This window comes from Myxine glutinosa, chromosome 3 (genome assembly GCF_964187855.1).
Source record: "Myxine glutinosa chromosome 3, kmMyxGlut1.1, whole genome shotgun sequence".
NCBI lineage: Eukaryota > Metazoa > Chordata > Myxini > Myxiniformes > Myxinidae > Myxine > Myxine glutinosa.
The window spans coordinates 47245098-47260003 of record NC_136263.1 but is presented as its reverse complement, the minus strand read 5'-3'; the positions used below and the strand labels follow the sequence as shown (position 1 = coordinate 47260003).

Sequence of the window (14906 nt, the reverse complement as noted above, 5' to 3'; positions counted from 1 at the left end):
GTTGTAGGCAGCAAACACCCAGGGTAGTACTACGTTCCTGACTTTGGAGTGTTAATGGTGACCGGAATCATCTTGCACCCTCCGTGTCAGGATCGCTGGTCTCCACTCTGTCTCACACAAACTAAGCCACCGGGAAGAATGAAAGCCCACAGAATCTTGTTTCTCAGTCTGAGAGTCCTTTAGGTGCTTTTTTGCAAACTCCAAGCAGGCTTTCATGTGTCTTTCACTGAGGAGAGGCTCCGTCTGGCCACTCTGCCATAAAGCCCAGATCGGTGGGGTGTTGCAGTGATGGTTGTCCTTCTGGAAGTTTCTCCCATCTCCACACAGGATCTCTGGAGCTCAGCCAGAGTGACCATCGGGTTCTTGGTCACCTCTATTACCAAGGCCCTTCTCCCCCGATTGTTCAGTTTGGCCGGGCGGCCAGCTCTAGGAAGAGTCCTGGTTGTTCCAAACTTCTTCCATTAAAGAATTATGGAGGCCACTGTGCTCTTGGGAACCTTCAATGCAGCAGAATTTTTTTTGTAGGCTTCCCCAGATCTGTGCCTTGACACAATCCTGTCTCTGAGCTCTGCAGGCAGTTCCTTCGACCTCATGGCTTGGTTTTTGCTCTGATATGCATTGTCAGCTGTGAGACTTTGTATAGACAGGTGTGTGCCTTTCCAAATCATGTCCAATCAATTGAATTTACCACAGGTGGACTCCAATCAAGGTGCAGAAACATCTCAAAGATGATCAAGAGAAATGGGATGCACCTGAGCTACATTTCAAGTGTCAACCGATTCAAGTGGCAAAGGGTCTGAATACTTATGTCAATGTGATATTTCAGTTATTTCTTTTTAATAAATTTGCAAAACTTTATAAAATCCTGTTTTCTCTTTGTCATTATGGGGTATTGAGTGTAGATTGATGAGGGAAAAAATGAATTTAAACGATTTCAGCATAAGGCTGCAGCATAACAAAATGTGAAAAAGTGAAGGGGTCTGAATACTTTCTGAATGCGCTGTAAGTAAAAAATTCAAGCCTTTGGGAGGAAGATGGGGTCTGTGCCTAAAATCTAACTGCTGGATTTTAAAGCTGACACCCCAATGACAAACCCGAGAAAATGTCACCACGCTAGTCTTTAACAATTTGATAATAATGACGACAAATAAAAGAATAACGGTAATAAACTGTACAATCCTACAATAGATTACTAATACAATGGCACGAAGCCCAAATCCTGATAAGCTTGCACGATAAGGCGAACATAGAATACACACTTAACAATAACTACTCAATAAAAACCTCTGTCTCATTGTGGTGTAGCTTAGCCAAGTTTGCACACACACAGAGTCTGGGAAGATGGGAGAGCAAAAAAAAAAAAAAAGCAGCAACTTGAAAATTAAAACTTGTAAATTGCAGGTGTGAGAGATCTCCGTCGAATTCCTCACTTTCTGAATGGCTGAGCCATTTCCCAAATTATTGAAACTACACGACTACCACCCACATATTTAAGGGCCCCATTTGTTCCCATGTTCTTGTGGGGTTGGCCGGGGAATGTTTTTGGCCTAAATCGTTCACAAACCAGCTGTCTAGGCCTGACGTTTGACTGATCATGGCAGAAATTTGTTCATGGTGATTGCAATAACTCGTGTAGTTTTTGTGAAAGACACCATAGCATATTTAACGTCCACCAACTAATGCCAGCAGATGGGACACCTGACTTGACATCCATCCGTGATGACACATTTTATGATGCAACACCCACCAGTGAAGCACCAATCAGACAGATTATAGTCGGGTCGGGAATTGAACCCAAACTAGACAGTTAAAAGGAAAGTGTGCAACCTCTGCGCTATTCTGCCGGATGTAACTCCCCCACTATTTGCGAGACACTTTGGGATTTTAGCATCCACCAATGACCAGTCAGATGTTTTCCATAAACTTTTTCTATTGTAGAATTCTGCATGTTTCTAGCCTCTACAATTACAATGAGGCCCCTCCTTTTTTACAGTACTTCATCTTCTTTCATTTTTCTTTTTTCAAACCAAAGCACTTTTGTACCCGAAGCTGTCTTATCGATTGCATTTGATGCAATCTAATGTGCATTTTATGCATTTTATGCAAACCTCATCCTCAGGTCTTATCGATTGCATTTTATTGCACTGATCCATTATCACGATGTTTTAGTTTCTCTACAGTGCTTGTTGTTGTTTCAGGAAAAACCAACTTCACGACCCGACTTTCCATTACCCTATGGACTCGGGGAGTTTCAGAGTAAGTCTGAACTCGAGCTTTTCATTTCGACGAGAATTGCATCAGCATCGCTGAATTAAATTGACGAGGATTCAATATAAAAGTTGTTTGGAGGATTATGATTAACAGAACATTTTCAGGATACATTAATATGATAGAGCAAGTCAGCTCCATACTTTGATATTAATTATTCATATCAACCTCCGCCCTCCTTGCCATGTTGCAAACTACCGTGTAGATGCCGTACCCTGACCCCATGCGGAAGTGGTTCCTGATTTTCTCATTCTGACAGAGAGATAATATCATGAAGGGATGATTGGGCCAAAGTTTTTAATCCCAGAGAGAAATACTGTATTAATATCTTGTGAATTAGAATTTTGCATTTGTTCGAGGATTCTTTCTTTCCATTTTGTTTGTAAATGGACTATGCCAGTCATGCTTTGTATAGTTTCTGGCCTGGCATAACGTTGGCAGGATAATAAAGTGATTTGGAGTCTTGCTCATTTACACAATTCTTTTTATGTTGCAGGGAATGAAAATATTCTTTTTGATTGTCGGCTCTTTGTACGTCCTCTACCTCGTCTTCCTCATCCTCAGGGCATGCACAGAGCTTCGAAACACACCCTACTTTGGTATGATTGCTCGTGGTTCTTTGCAACCAATTTGATACTGCATTGGAAGTTCTATTTATTTATTTAAACACAACACAACAGAACTGGGAATTTGTTTATTTGTTCACAGGACATGATGCACATTGACTCGCTTTTGATTAATGAAAGTGAAGTTTTATTTTTCAGCAACCAGTCCCAGTGCAGGACTGGGTGGTGCGGTCTTGCATTTGATTTTGGAATTTAAATGTCGCATGACTCATGAAAGATTGATATGTGGAAGACTTGAATGTTTGGATATAATTTTATTTTCCTTCACAGATCTGCGCCTTAAGTTCCTCACTGGCCTGACCTTTGTCATCTTTTGCTTTAGGTGAGCTGCTATTTTGTCATTACCTCTGCCACCGAAGGTGCATGGAGGTTATGTTTTCACCCCTGTCTGTTTGACTGTTTATCACCCCTGTTTATTTGGTGAAAATCCAGATTCGGATCCGGCTAATATAATTTTAAAAGTGATTCTTCACCATTGGGAGATCGGCCCGAAAACGATACATAGCGGGATATCTGAAAAAGCTGTGGACAGATTAGGACGAAACTTGGTGGAGAGGTTGGGTGTGTGACGAGGAAGAATTGCTTCAGTTTTGGTTAAGCTCTGAATCTGAATCTGAATATGGATTCGGATACGAGAATTGCTTAATTTTTAAGTGATTCTTCACCATTGAGAGATGGGGCGAAAAGCGATTTTATATACAGCGCATTCAGAAAGTATTCAGACCCCTTCACTTTTTTCACATTTTGTTATGTTGCAGCCTTATGCTGAAATCGTTTAAATTCATTTTTTCCCTCATCAATCTACACTCAATACCCCATAATGGCAAAGAGAAAACAGGATTTTAGAAAGTTTTGCATATTTATTTAAAAACAAAACTGAAATATCACATTGACATAAGTATTCATACCCTTTGCTATGACACTTGAAATTTAGCTCGGGTGCCTCCAATTTCTCTTGATCATCTTTGAGATGTTTCTACACCTTGATTGGAGTCCACCTGTGGTAAATTCAATTGATTGGACATGATTGGACCTCTCCTCAGTGAAAGACACATGAAAGCCCGCTTGGAGTTTGCAAAAAAGCACCTAAAGGTCTCAGACTGAGAAACAAGATTCTGTGGGCTTTCATGTGTCTTTCACTGAGGAGAGGCTTCCGTCTGGCCACTCTGCCATAAAGCCCAGATTGGTGGAGTGTTGCAGTGATGGTTGTCCTTCTGGAAGTTTCTCCCATCTCCACACAGGATCTGTGGAGCTCAGCCAGAGTGACCATCGGGTTCTTGGTCACCTCTCTTACCAAGGCCCTTCTCCCCTGATTGCTCAGTTTGGCCGGGCGGCCAGCTCTAGGAAGAGTCCTGGTTGTTCCAAACTTCCTCCATTTAAGAATTATGGAGGCCACTGTGCTCTTGGGAACCTTCAATGCAGCAGAGATTTTTTTGTAGGCTTCCGCAGATCTGTGCCTCGACACAATCCTGTCTCTGAGCTCTGCAGGCAGTTCGTTCGACCTCATGGCTTGCTTTTTGCTCTGATATGCATAGTCAGCTGTGAGACCTTATCTAGACAGGTGTGTGCCTTTCCAAATCATGTCCAATCAATTGAATTTACCACAGGTGGACTCCAATCAAGGTGTAGAAACATCTCAAAGATGATCAAGAGAAATGGGAGGCATGAGCTAAATTTCAAGTGTCATAGCAAAGGGTCTGAATACTTGTGTAAATGTGATATTTCAGTTTTTTTCTTTTTAATCAATTTGCAAAACTTTCTAAAATCCCGTTTTCTCTTTGTCATTATGGGGTATTGAGTGTAGATTGATGAGGGAAAAAATGAATTTAAACGATTTCAGCATAAGGCTGCAACATAACAAAATGTGAAAAAAGTGAAGGGGTCTGAATACTTTCTGAATGCACTGTATATATTGTGATATTTTTAAAAACGTTATGGACGGGTTATGACTAAACTAGGTGAATTAGTTGGTTAAGTGACAAGAACAAGCCAATTTGATTTTGGTTCAGGTCCGAATCCAGATCCGGCCTATCATTGGGATACAAAACATAAGCTGTTCAGCCTGGCGGAGGTATGCGCTTGTTCTACTCATAGTTTTTCTTTCTTTGAATGTACCAATTAATGGTCTATGTGCAAGTAAATGTAACTTCGCTAGTATTCAGGTGAAGGAAAAACACTATTGATGAATATGAAAGGATGGACAGGCAATGGTGTTTGGTTTCTACATACTTGTAAGCTTGGTGTTGGTTTAACGGTTAAAGTGGCTGGCTTAAGATCTTAGGGTGTTGAGTTTGAGCCCTTGTCGTGTCGTTAAACAACACCAGGTGGCTTGACTCGGTCTGTCATCCTTCCGAGGTTGGCAAAATGAATACCAGCTTACTCGTAACAGGGGGCACTGCATCAGCGGCACAGCCACATTCCCTGCAATTAGCAGCCACACGCTGCATATGAATTCATAATATACATACTTGTGACATTTCGCAGCCATTTTGGACTTGCAAGGCCGAACCTGCTTGCTGCTGGATAAAATAGGCGCACTTATTGTTTAATGCAGCCTTATGTCGCATTGGGACGAAGAGGATAAGAAAGTAAGTACTTATTGTTTTAATGGTGCATGTCCTTTTTTTTTTGTTGTTATTATTTTTATTCTCAGAGGGTTGTGAAGTTAAATTTTCTGATTATCAATTATGTTAGTTCTCACTGTTTGAAACTTTTGGTGCTTATGATGACATCATTCTTGCACTGTCTGTCTGTTCGTCTGTCTATCCCACCTGTGGTTTTTCAGACTCCCACCATATCCCATACCCTTTAACCACCCACCCACGTCCCACCCCATACCCTTTAACATTATTCAACTGAAACTTGGTACATGGCTTTATTATGATAATTTACAGAGCAAGTTCGAGTTTCAGGGTGTCGACGTCAATTTTTCCGAGTTTTGCCCTTTTTGGACTTCGAAAATATCACCAGGAGGGTACTTGTCTTGCAAAGCAATTCTGCCGCTTGTTTTATTTAATTTTGGTTGAGTTTTTAAACGTCCCTCATCAGTAGCAGTTGAAATGTTTTTAAAGAAACAAGTTGTGGCATCAATTACGCACAGGGTGTTTTATTAAATTATTGGAGAGAAATACATCTGAATCTACTAGCAAGCCATGAAGATATCTGCTACTCCAACTGTGTATTACCATCTGCAGACGGTGTGCATTTATTTAGTGAATAAATAAACAATGTATTCTCAATTTTTGATCAATCATTTCTGCTCTATATGACATTAAAGGAGGACGGGTGCCATGACTATAACGCCTTTTAAAAATAAGATGCCAAAATAGACACTGTGCTTTGGTTTCTGATCCGGAAAGTTTTGTTTCATTTTTGATCAATGGTTGAATTGATGACTAACCAATCCTTCTATTCTTTCTGATCATGTGAGCTTGGCAATTCTGATACTGCGGTTCGGTTCGAGGGTGCTTGATGAAAACTTCATTCCAGAACTCTCAACACGCTATCGAAGCGATATCCTTTTTATCACCTCCACCACTGAAGCTGGACAGAGGTTATGGTTTCACCTCTGTCTGTATGTTTGTTTGTAAGCACGGTATCTCAAAGTCATGGATGGATTCAGATGAAACTTCGTGGACAGGTTGGGTTTGTGACGAGGACAATTGACTATTTTGGTGAAGATTTGAATCCTGATCCTGATACGAGATTTTAAAAAGTGATTCTTCAACATTGAGAGATTTGGCTAAACCCATAAATAACATGATATCTCAAAGTTATGGATGGGTTTGGATGAAACTTGGTGGACTGGTTGGGTGTGTGATGAGGGCGAATTGATTCCATTTTGGTGAAGATCCGAATTCGGATCCAGTGTATCGGTGGGTTACAAAGCGGAAACAGGTCAGCTTGGCAGAGTTATGCAATCTACTGAGTGTTGTTCTGGTTTATTATCGTTTTTGTTTGGCTGAACGCTACTCTTGGAAGCGTCGGCATAGTTAAACTACATAAAGGACAGAAGAAAACACTTTTCTTTGCCCCTAGCGATGTAATTTATCCATTTGCTTGCAAGATCTGAACTATATTGGGCAATGAGTACAGTTCCAATTTTGTGTACAGAATTACCCTTTAGAATCACCGACTGTGGTACTGTTCTTCAGAATGGGTGTTTCACCTTGATTGTTTAACCATGCCTTAACAAGTTGGGGCGAGTGGGTGGTTATTACGAATGTCCCAATGGCGATCAAACAATAATTGCCAATTTTGCCTTAATAAGTGGCTTTGCAATAGAATGCTGAAATTTTCCATGCTTTACTTTGCTTGCGTATGGGTTCTATTACCATGGCTATTCAGTGTGATGACAGAAGGCTCTGTACACACTATCCAGAATGTTGCACCACAATAGCCAAATGCTTGTAACGTATCAAATATGGAACAACAGCTTAATAATCCAATGGTCCAATCACTAAACATATTACGATTGCTCAAAAAAGAATTCTTAACCATCATGCAATCGAAAACTACTAAAACGTTTTTTTCACTGAAGAAAGTCCAGTTTTCTTCACCTCACAGCTGCTCAGTGTTTGTCTTGTTTCTACAGTCGCATGTTTGTGAAAGTGTGTTTGTTATTAAATGGCTCCTGTTGTGCAGTTTCTCTGTCACTCCTTGGACAAAAAAAAATAATTGCACCCGTATCTGTAGGAAGCGGTTCAGTTTGGCAATTTTAATATGAAATAGGCAAAGCCTATAAGTGAACAAAGCCCATGAGAATTACCCTTTAAAATTACCCTTTAGAATTCCCCCTTAAAATTACCATTTAGAATTTCCCTTTAGGACCCATCAGAATTACTCTTTAGAATTATCCATTAGAACCCTTTAGAATTACCCTTTAAAATCCCTTAGTATTACCCTTTAGAATTATCCTTTAGAATTATCCTTTAGAATTATCCTTTAGAATTATACTTTAGAATTCCCCTTTGAAATTACCATTTAGAATTTCCCTTTAGAATTACCATTTAGAATGACCCTTTAGGACCCATAAGAATTACTCTTTAGAATTATCCTTTAGAATTATCCTTTAGAATTATCCTTTAGAATTATACTTTAGAATTCCCCTTTGAAATTACCATTTAGAATTTCCCTTTAGAATTACCATTTAGAATTTCCCTTTAGGACCCATCAGAATTACTCTTTAGAATTATCCATCAGAACCCTTTAGAATTACCCTTTAAAATCCCTTAGTATTACCCTTTAGAATTATCCTTTAGAATTATCCTTTAGAATTATCCTTTAGAATTATACTTTAGAATTCCCCTTTGAAATTACCATTTAGAATGACCCTTTAGGACCCATAAGAATTACTCTTTAGAATTATCCATTAGAACCCTTTGGAATTACCCTTTAGAATCACCCTTTAGAATTACCCTTTAGAATTGCCCTTTTGAATTGCCCTTTTGAACTACCCTTTAGAATTACCCTTTAGAATAACTACCCTTTTGAATTGCCTTTTAGAATTACCCTTTAGAATTACCCTTTAGAATTACCCTTTAGAATTACCCTTTAGAATTACCCTTTAGAATTACCCTTTAGAATTACCCTTTAGAATTGCCCTTTAGAATTACCCTTTATAATTACCCTTTTGAATTGCCCTTTAGAATTGCCCTTTAGAATTACCCTTTAGAATTACCCTTTAGAATTACCCTTTAGAATTGCCCTTTAGAATTGCCCTTTAGAATTGCCCTTTAGAATTGCCCTTTAGAATTGCCCTTTAGAATTGCCCTTTAGAATTGCCCTTTAGAATTGCCCTTTAGAATTGCCCTTTAGAATTGCCCTTTAGAATTGCCCTTTAGAATTGCCCTTTAGAATTGCCCTTTAGAATTGCCCTTTAGAATTGCCCTTTAGAATTGCCCTTTAGAATTGCCCTTTAGAATTGCCCTTTAGAATTGCCCTTTAGAATTGCCCTTTAGAATTACCCTGTAGAATTACACTTTAGAATTACTCTTCAGAACCCTTTAGAATTAACGACATGGCCAAATATTGAAGCGGCGTCATCTTAAAGATCCCTCCATGTGTAATATTAAAACGAACAGTGAATCAAAAGAGTAACTGCCTCGAATACTGTGCTGTATAACTTGGCCTAGTCGTGTTTATTTTTGTACATAACATTTGCCCTGCCTTTATGTACCATTTTTATTATTGCGTAAACGATTACACCTGTTTCTTCTTGACTCTGTATACCAGCCGAGTTTCTGTCTTTCTATGGACTTCTCAACTTCTACCTCTATACTCTCGCCTTTGTCTGCTCACCATCTAAGAACGCCGTGTTTGGTAAGAAATCATTGGATTTGTGTTTTTTTGTTGTTTTTTTTAATTTTTATTATTATATCCTGGTTTTGCAAAACTTTTAGCCTACGTTCATGGTTTGTCGTCGTATACCCATTGAAATACAAAAGCATGCGTAACATAATTGTGTACTTCTATTGGCAATAACATAATAGCAATACAACACACTTCACTACCACTCTTCACCAATCCCAATGGAGCTCTGTCTTTCCTTTGACATCCTGGTGAAAGCCGATGTTCGAGCTTCATCCAGAGTTTTTCCACAAAGGAATGTACTTTTGTTTTCTGTGTGCAGAATCACAACTTAAGGATAACCCTGCATTCTCGATGCTGAACGATTCTGACGACGACATCATCTATGGCAACAGGTATTAGCAGCATGTTTTTAATGAGCACAGGCTACAGATGGTGAACAATGCAAAGTTTGCGCATATCATCTTTAAAAAAAACTATGTCAAGTAGCAAGGTAGGAAGGTTAAATTTAAGGTGGGAAGGTAGGAAAATTTTGACCTGTGGCCACGCCATACAAAATATGTTACAACTGGTATGTGCTGCTTCCTTGGTTGACGTTCAGCATTTAAAAGGACAGAGCACAGACAAACAACCATGTTGGCATCTATGTGGAGGAAATTCCTGCTGAGGAAATGCCCTGCTGAGTGCGGTGAGAAAGGCGTTACCATTGTTGTGCCTATCACTGCTTCACAGAATGCTGCGGGAAGTGACGGCATCTAACAGTCGTGTGTGTGTGTGTGTGTGTGTGTGTGTGTGTGTGTGTGTGTGTGTGTGTGTGTGTGTGTGTGTGTGTGTGTGTGTGTGTGTGTGTGTGTGTGTGTGTGTGTGTGCTCCACTCCTTAGATCCTGTAAAAAAAAAAAACAAGAGAAAAATGACCACAGTGTGGTCACCAGCTGCGACGTGTAGAATCATGAGGATATCCGTTGCAATATGCGCTACCAAATTCGACCAGTCATTAAATTATACGCATGCACTAGCGTCTTTTTGTCTTTCAGCTAAATTTATTCTGGTTTCTTCAAACAAATCGCGATTTTAGGCCGCGATGTTTTTACCTCATACCAACGCACGTCCGAGTGTATGCGCATGCGCTATTCAAAAAGGCACCCCAACAACAAGAACAACAATGCGGTCCTCTCATAGAGCTGCTCGTCACAGCTAAAAAAAGAACAAAAGAGAAGCAGTACTACTGTAGAATTTGATGAACCCAATGGCTTCTGCCTGCATCGAAATTCCTTGCATGGGAATAAAAAAGGGTCCTACTCAGTTTTGCTAAAGCCGAGTCCTGGGAAGGTACAACTGGCAACTTTTAAAGCTGCTTAGTTACTTATTTCCATCCAATGGCATCAGACTGAGGTTCCATCCAGATATACACAAAGAATTAAGTTAAGCACCCCTACACAACGAATTAAGGTAAGCACCCCCTAATATATATTATTTGTGTATATGTATACATTGGCATATATTCTAAGGTATGTGAGATCAAATAATGATTGGTATGACATTAGCAATTATCCATTGATGAAATGCAGATGAGTGCACTCATCTGTGACGCCCATCGCTCGTGCAGCACGTGTTATCATCCACGTGGTCGTGATTTTCTGTAAATGCACTATCATCACGGGTTATTGCAAGTCACGCCTGAGCTCGTGTGGGGGTTACATGGTCATTTTCTCGTAATGGTGGCTCGTAGACGGTTGTCGGACGGAGAACGATGGCGGATAATAGGCATGATCGAGTCCGGAATGTCCAGAAAAGCTGTAGCTCGAACGTTTGGTTACCACCATTCGGTGATCAGTCGGTTGGTGCAGAAACACCAGGAAACGGATGCGGTGAAGGACCGCCCAAGGTCTGGAAGACCTCGCGTGACAACAGTCCGCCAAGATAGAGCGCTTTTGAGACTGGTGCGACGATATCCCTTCGCCTCGAGCCATTTCCTGAAGGACAACTGGCTGCCCAACAGAAGGCTATGTCACCGTACCGTGAGGAACCGCCTGAAATCGGCCGGTTTAAGGTCAGGACGAGTGATCAAGCGTCCAAGGCTACTCGAACGACATCAGAGGGAGCGTTTGGCATGGTGCCTAGCGCGACGTGGATGGAACATCCGGTCTTGGAGGCGAGTTCATTGGTCGGATGAAAGCCGGTTCTTGCTGTACGTGACAGATGGGCGTGTTCGGGTGTGGCGCCACAAAAACACCGCGTATGCACCTAAAAACATTCAACCAACGGTACCCTTTGGTGGTGGCTCGATTATGGTCTGGGGATGCTTCTCCCATGACTGTAAGTTGGACCTGATAACTGTGCGAGGTAAGCTCAACGGAGAGCGATATGCCGAGGAAATCCTGAATACCACCGTAATCCCGCACTTCGATGACCACACCCTCGCCAGCAGACCCATCTTCATGGATGACAACGCCAGGCCTCACCGTGCGAGACGCGTCCGAGCCTTGCTGGAGCAAGGTGCTGTGACAACCATCCCCTGGCCTGCGTACAGTCCTGACCTGAACCCCCTCGAGCACGTTTGGGACATGTTGGGACGACAAATTGCGAAGATGGTCCCTCCAATAGCCAATCTGGATGAATTGGAACGTGCATTACATCGGGAATGGAACAACCTGCCACAGCAACGCATACGACGGCTTACAGGGTCTATGAGACGTAGGGTTGAGTCAGTGATCCGATCACGTGGGTCCTACACACGTTATTGACGCAAAGATCGCTAGAGGTCTTCTCAGAACAATGACTGTACGTTAGAAAACATAAACGTCATCCACACTGTCCGTGATGGACCTATAGCTCCATACTTAAATTGAGGTGAAAATATGCCTAAAATTCCCAAAAAATTTCACCTTAAATTATTCAGAATAAAATATTGAAAACGGCATGATTGTTATGTTTTTATGTGACCATAATATCACTTCTCCAGAAAATATAGCAATATCATGGGTATATTACACTGTTTTGACGACAACAAACTTGTAATGTGCGAGGTTGTAAAAAAACGGGGGGGGTGCTTAACTTAATTCTTTGTGTATATATTCTCTCAAAAGCCCTCACTTTGTGCCTTCCCCTCATCCAAGCAGTTCAGAGACGGAGGGGCAGCTGCTGCAGAATGGCCGGGCCGGACAAGCACCTTACATGGATGAATCGGACAGCGATTGAAGTAAACTTCAGACCCTGCATCTTTAACTGTGCCTGGAGTTTGAACAAAACCCGGACTGCATATATGTATGATGTCTGGTCTTTAAGCTGCTCAACCCCCAATAGTGTTTGTTTATGATTTTGTTTGGTGTTCCATGTTTATTGGTAATAATGCAGTAATGCTTTTTGAGCACCTTACCTTACCAACTTGTCAAAGGCACGTGGATTCGTGATTGCAAGTCCTGGAGGACTCCGTCACCTGCTATAACATAGCACGGACAATTGGACTTTTAAGACCTCGTTCTCAGTATTGTACTGTTAATTGCATTGTTGAATGAACACTAATTTTATTTGTCTTTTACAAATGTAAATGTGCTATCTTCATCGTCAAGTGCCCCGCAGTTTAAGTTTTTTGGCACAATGTTTGTTAACAAAAAATGTACAAACTCTATATATTGTACATAAAAGGGCCAGAGATGCATGTATATATGGAATTGTAATGAATGCTACGGCTTTTATGGGATCGTATAGCTTCCCGCTGTATAGTATAGCCTGATGTTGCGACTGAAGCAACAGGCGACGTGACCTGCACATGCCCAGCACTCGACTTCCGGCTAGTACATAACCGACGAAGGATCACGATGACCATAAGAGGACTAGCTTCACTGGTGTCAGGTAGAACCACGGTGCACCGGAGTATAAAAATGCATTTTCTCTATTTTTATTTTTTTGCTTTGGCTAATAGGGTCGTGTGGAGGGTTCGGTTTTGCTAAAAAAAAAAAAACATGATTGTGGAGTTTGTCTGGAATAATTTGCTCAACTGTGCAGTTTATATTTGTTTTGAATGTGTGTGAGCATTGGCGTCTTGTATTCCATGTACATTCCATGAGTCTCGTGACTTGTTCTCAGCCCTTCATCCTTGGTGCCAAATGCAGACGCGCAGGGAAACAGCTTGAGCATGCTTGATTCAACAGGTGTAAATATGACGGGTTGGAGTCACTGTTGCATCAATGGGTTTCAAACCTGGCCTCTCCACGATCTCCATTCTTCCTTTCTTCTGCAAGGGTCGTTACCTAATTATAAAAAGAGTTCTCCTATTTTAATGGCTTTTATGCACTAATTTATACCTTCACTGTTTAACTCTTGTTGCTAAACCATATTGTTATGAAATTTTTAGTTCCCAAATACCGTTTTTAGTTATTCGATTACATCAGTTCCTCCATATATGTTTAGTATTCCCCCCCCCCCCCCCCCATTCCCATGCCTCCTCCCCCCAGGCCCTCTCCCTCCCGCGCTTCTCCCTGCTCTCGGGTGTTGTGTTTGTGTGCTTCCCTTCCTCTCCCCATCTTGTCTTCCGCTCCCTCTTTTTGTATGTTTTGTTTGTCTGGTTGATTTGTTTGTGAAATAAATGTTAGCTCTTTCACGAGCCTCGATTCAGTATACAAAAAAAGAAAAGAAAAGTGTCCATTGAACTGACTATCGGCCTTTATGCAGACTTGACCTCTATCATCTACAGTACATCCGGCGATTGCTCCTATGCTTGCGCCAAGTTAATTGGGATGTTTCGATCATTTTGCGGCACAATTGGATGTGCTGAGCGCTCCCCTCTTATCAGAAGACCATGGTGTATCTTGACCGTTGATTGGAGAATAACATTACCAGTCGTCTGAGTCAGCCTTTCCAAACAGAAACGCACGATTTGTGGAAAAAGACACTTGGAACATTAACAACAGTTTTACCTGGTTTTGTCATTATTCTTGATCACCTGTGCTACATTAAATTCTGGCATGCGAATTAAGTTTTGATTTCTATCAGTTGTTTAACAAAAAACAACAATCTGAAATACCCTGTTTAGAAACATATATAATAAGTTGCTGTACTATAAAATAGTACAATAAAAGTAAATAATTGACCGATTCCAGCAGAACACTCTTTGTACCAAATATTGACGTGTGAGTTTCATCGAGCATGGTCCAGGAAGCCATCCATGTTTGTTTGTGCACTGCAGAAGACTTGCGGAGTCTGTCGGTGTGGTGTGGTTGTACGTACGAGTACTTATTGTGGGGGCGTTGATGAAATGGGAAGTGCTTTTCAATCTACAACTTATTATATAAGGATTTAAGGGTGCTAAAGATTCACTTCTGGAATAAAGTTTTTATTTTTTGCTTTTCCTGTGCTTCTGCTTTTATTCTCGTTTTTCAGTAAAGAGATTGAGTAAATGAAATTTACTCAAAATCTACTATCAGGCCTTACCTCACCACTTATCACCATCGTTTCTTCGTTTATGTATGACCTGCCGATGGCAACTTCTGTACGTCCATTTTTGCGTACATAATAATTAGATGGCTTTTCTGAGCTACGTTCTGTTACTGAATCGATTTATTTTTGGACACATTCGTTGAAGATCATGGATTAGGATTTAAGGTAATAATGGAGAGTAGGGGAGATTGTCGATGGGAAAGCCATAGTGGTTTTAAATGGGGGGAATGCTATATATATATTTTTTTCGTTTATGAGGGTATTCG

The 14906-nt window shown here is 40.9% G+C and overlaps 1 protein-coding gene across 2 annotated transcripts in view; it reads left to right on the top strand.

Annotated features, from left to right (window-relative positions):
• The window catches only part of TMEM181 (transmembrane protein 181), a 60341-nt gene extending 45784 nt beyond the window's left edge, over positions 1–14557 (top strand). Inside the window, exons 11-17 of one of the 2 annotated variants that reach the window (XM_068110968.2) lie at positions 2199–2256; positions 2765–2867; positions 3165–3216; positions 6325–6407; positions 9126–9215; positions 9526–9598; positions 12324–14557. In XM_068110968.2, the coding sequence (XP_067967069.2) occupies positions 2199–2256; positions 2765–2867; positions 3165–3216; positions 6325–6407; positions 9126–9215; positions 9526–9598; positions 12324–12402 (538 nt within the window). In that variant the 3' untranslated portion in view covers positions 12403–14557. Of the gene's footprint in view, positions 1–2198; positions 2257–2764; positions 2868–3164; positions 3217–6324; positions 6408–9125; positions 9216–9525; positions 9599–12320 lie in introns of both variants that reach the window. The other variant, XM_068110967.2, reaches the window with a different exon arrangement.
• The last annotated feature ends 349 nt before the right edge of the window (positions 14558–14906 follow it).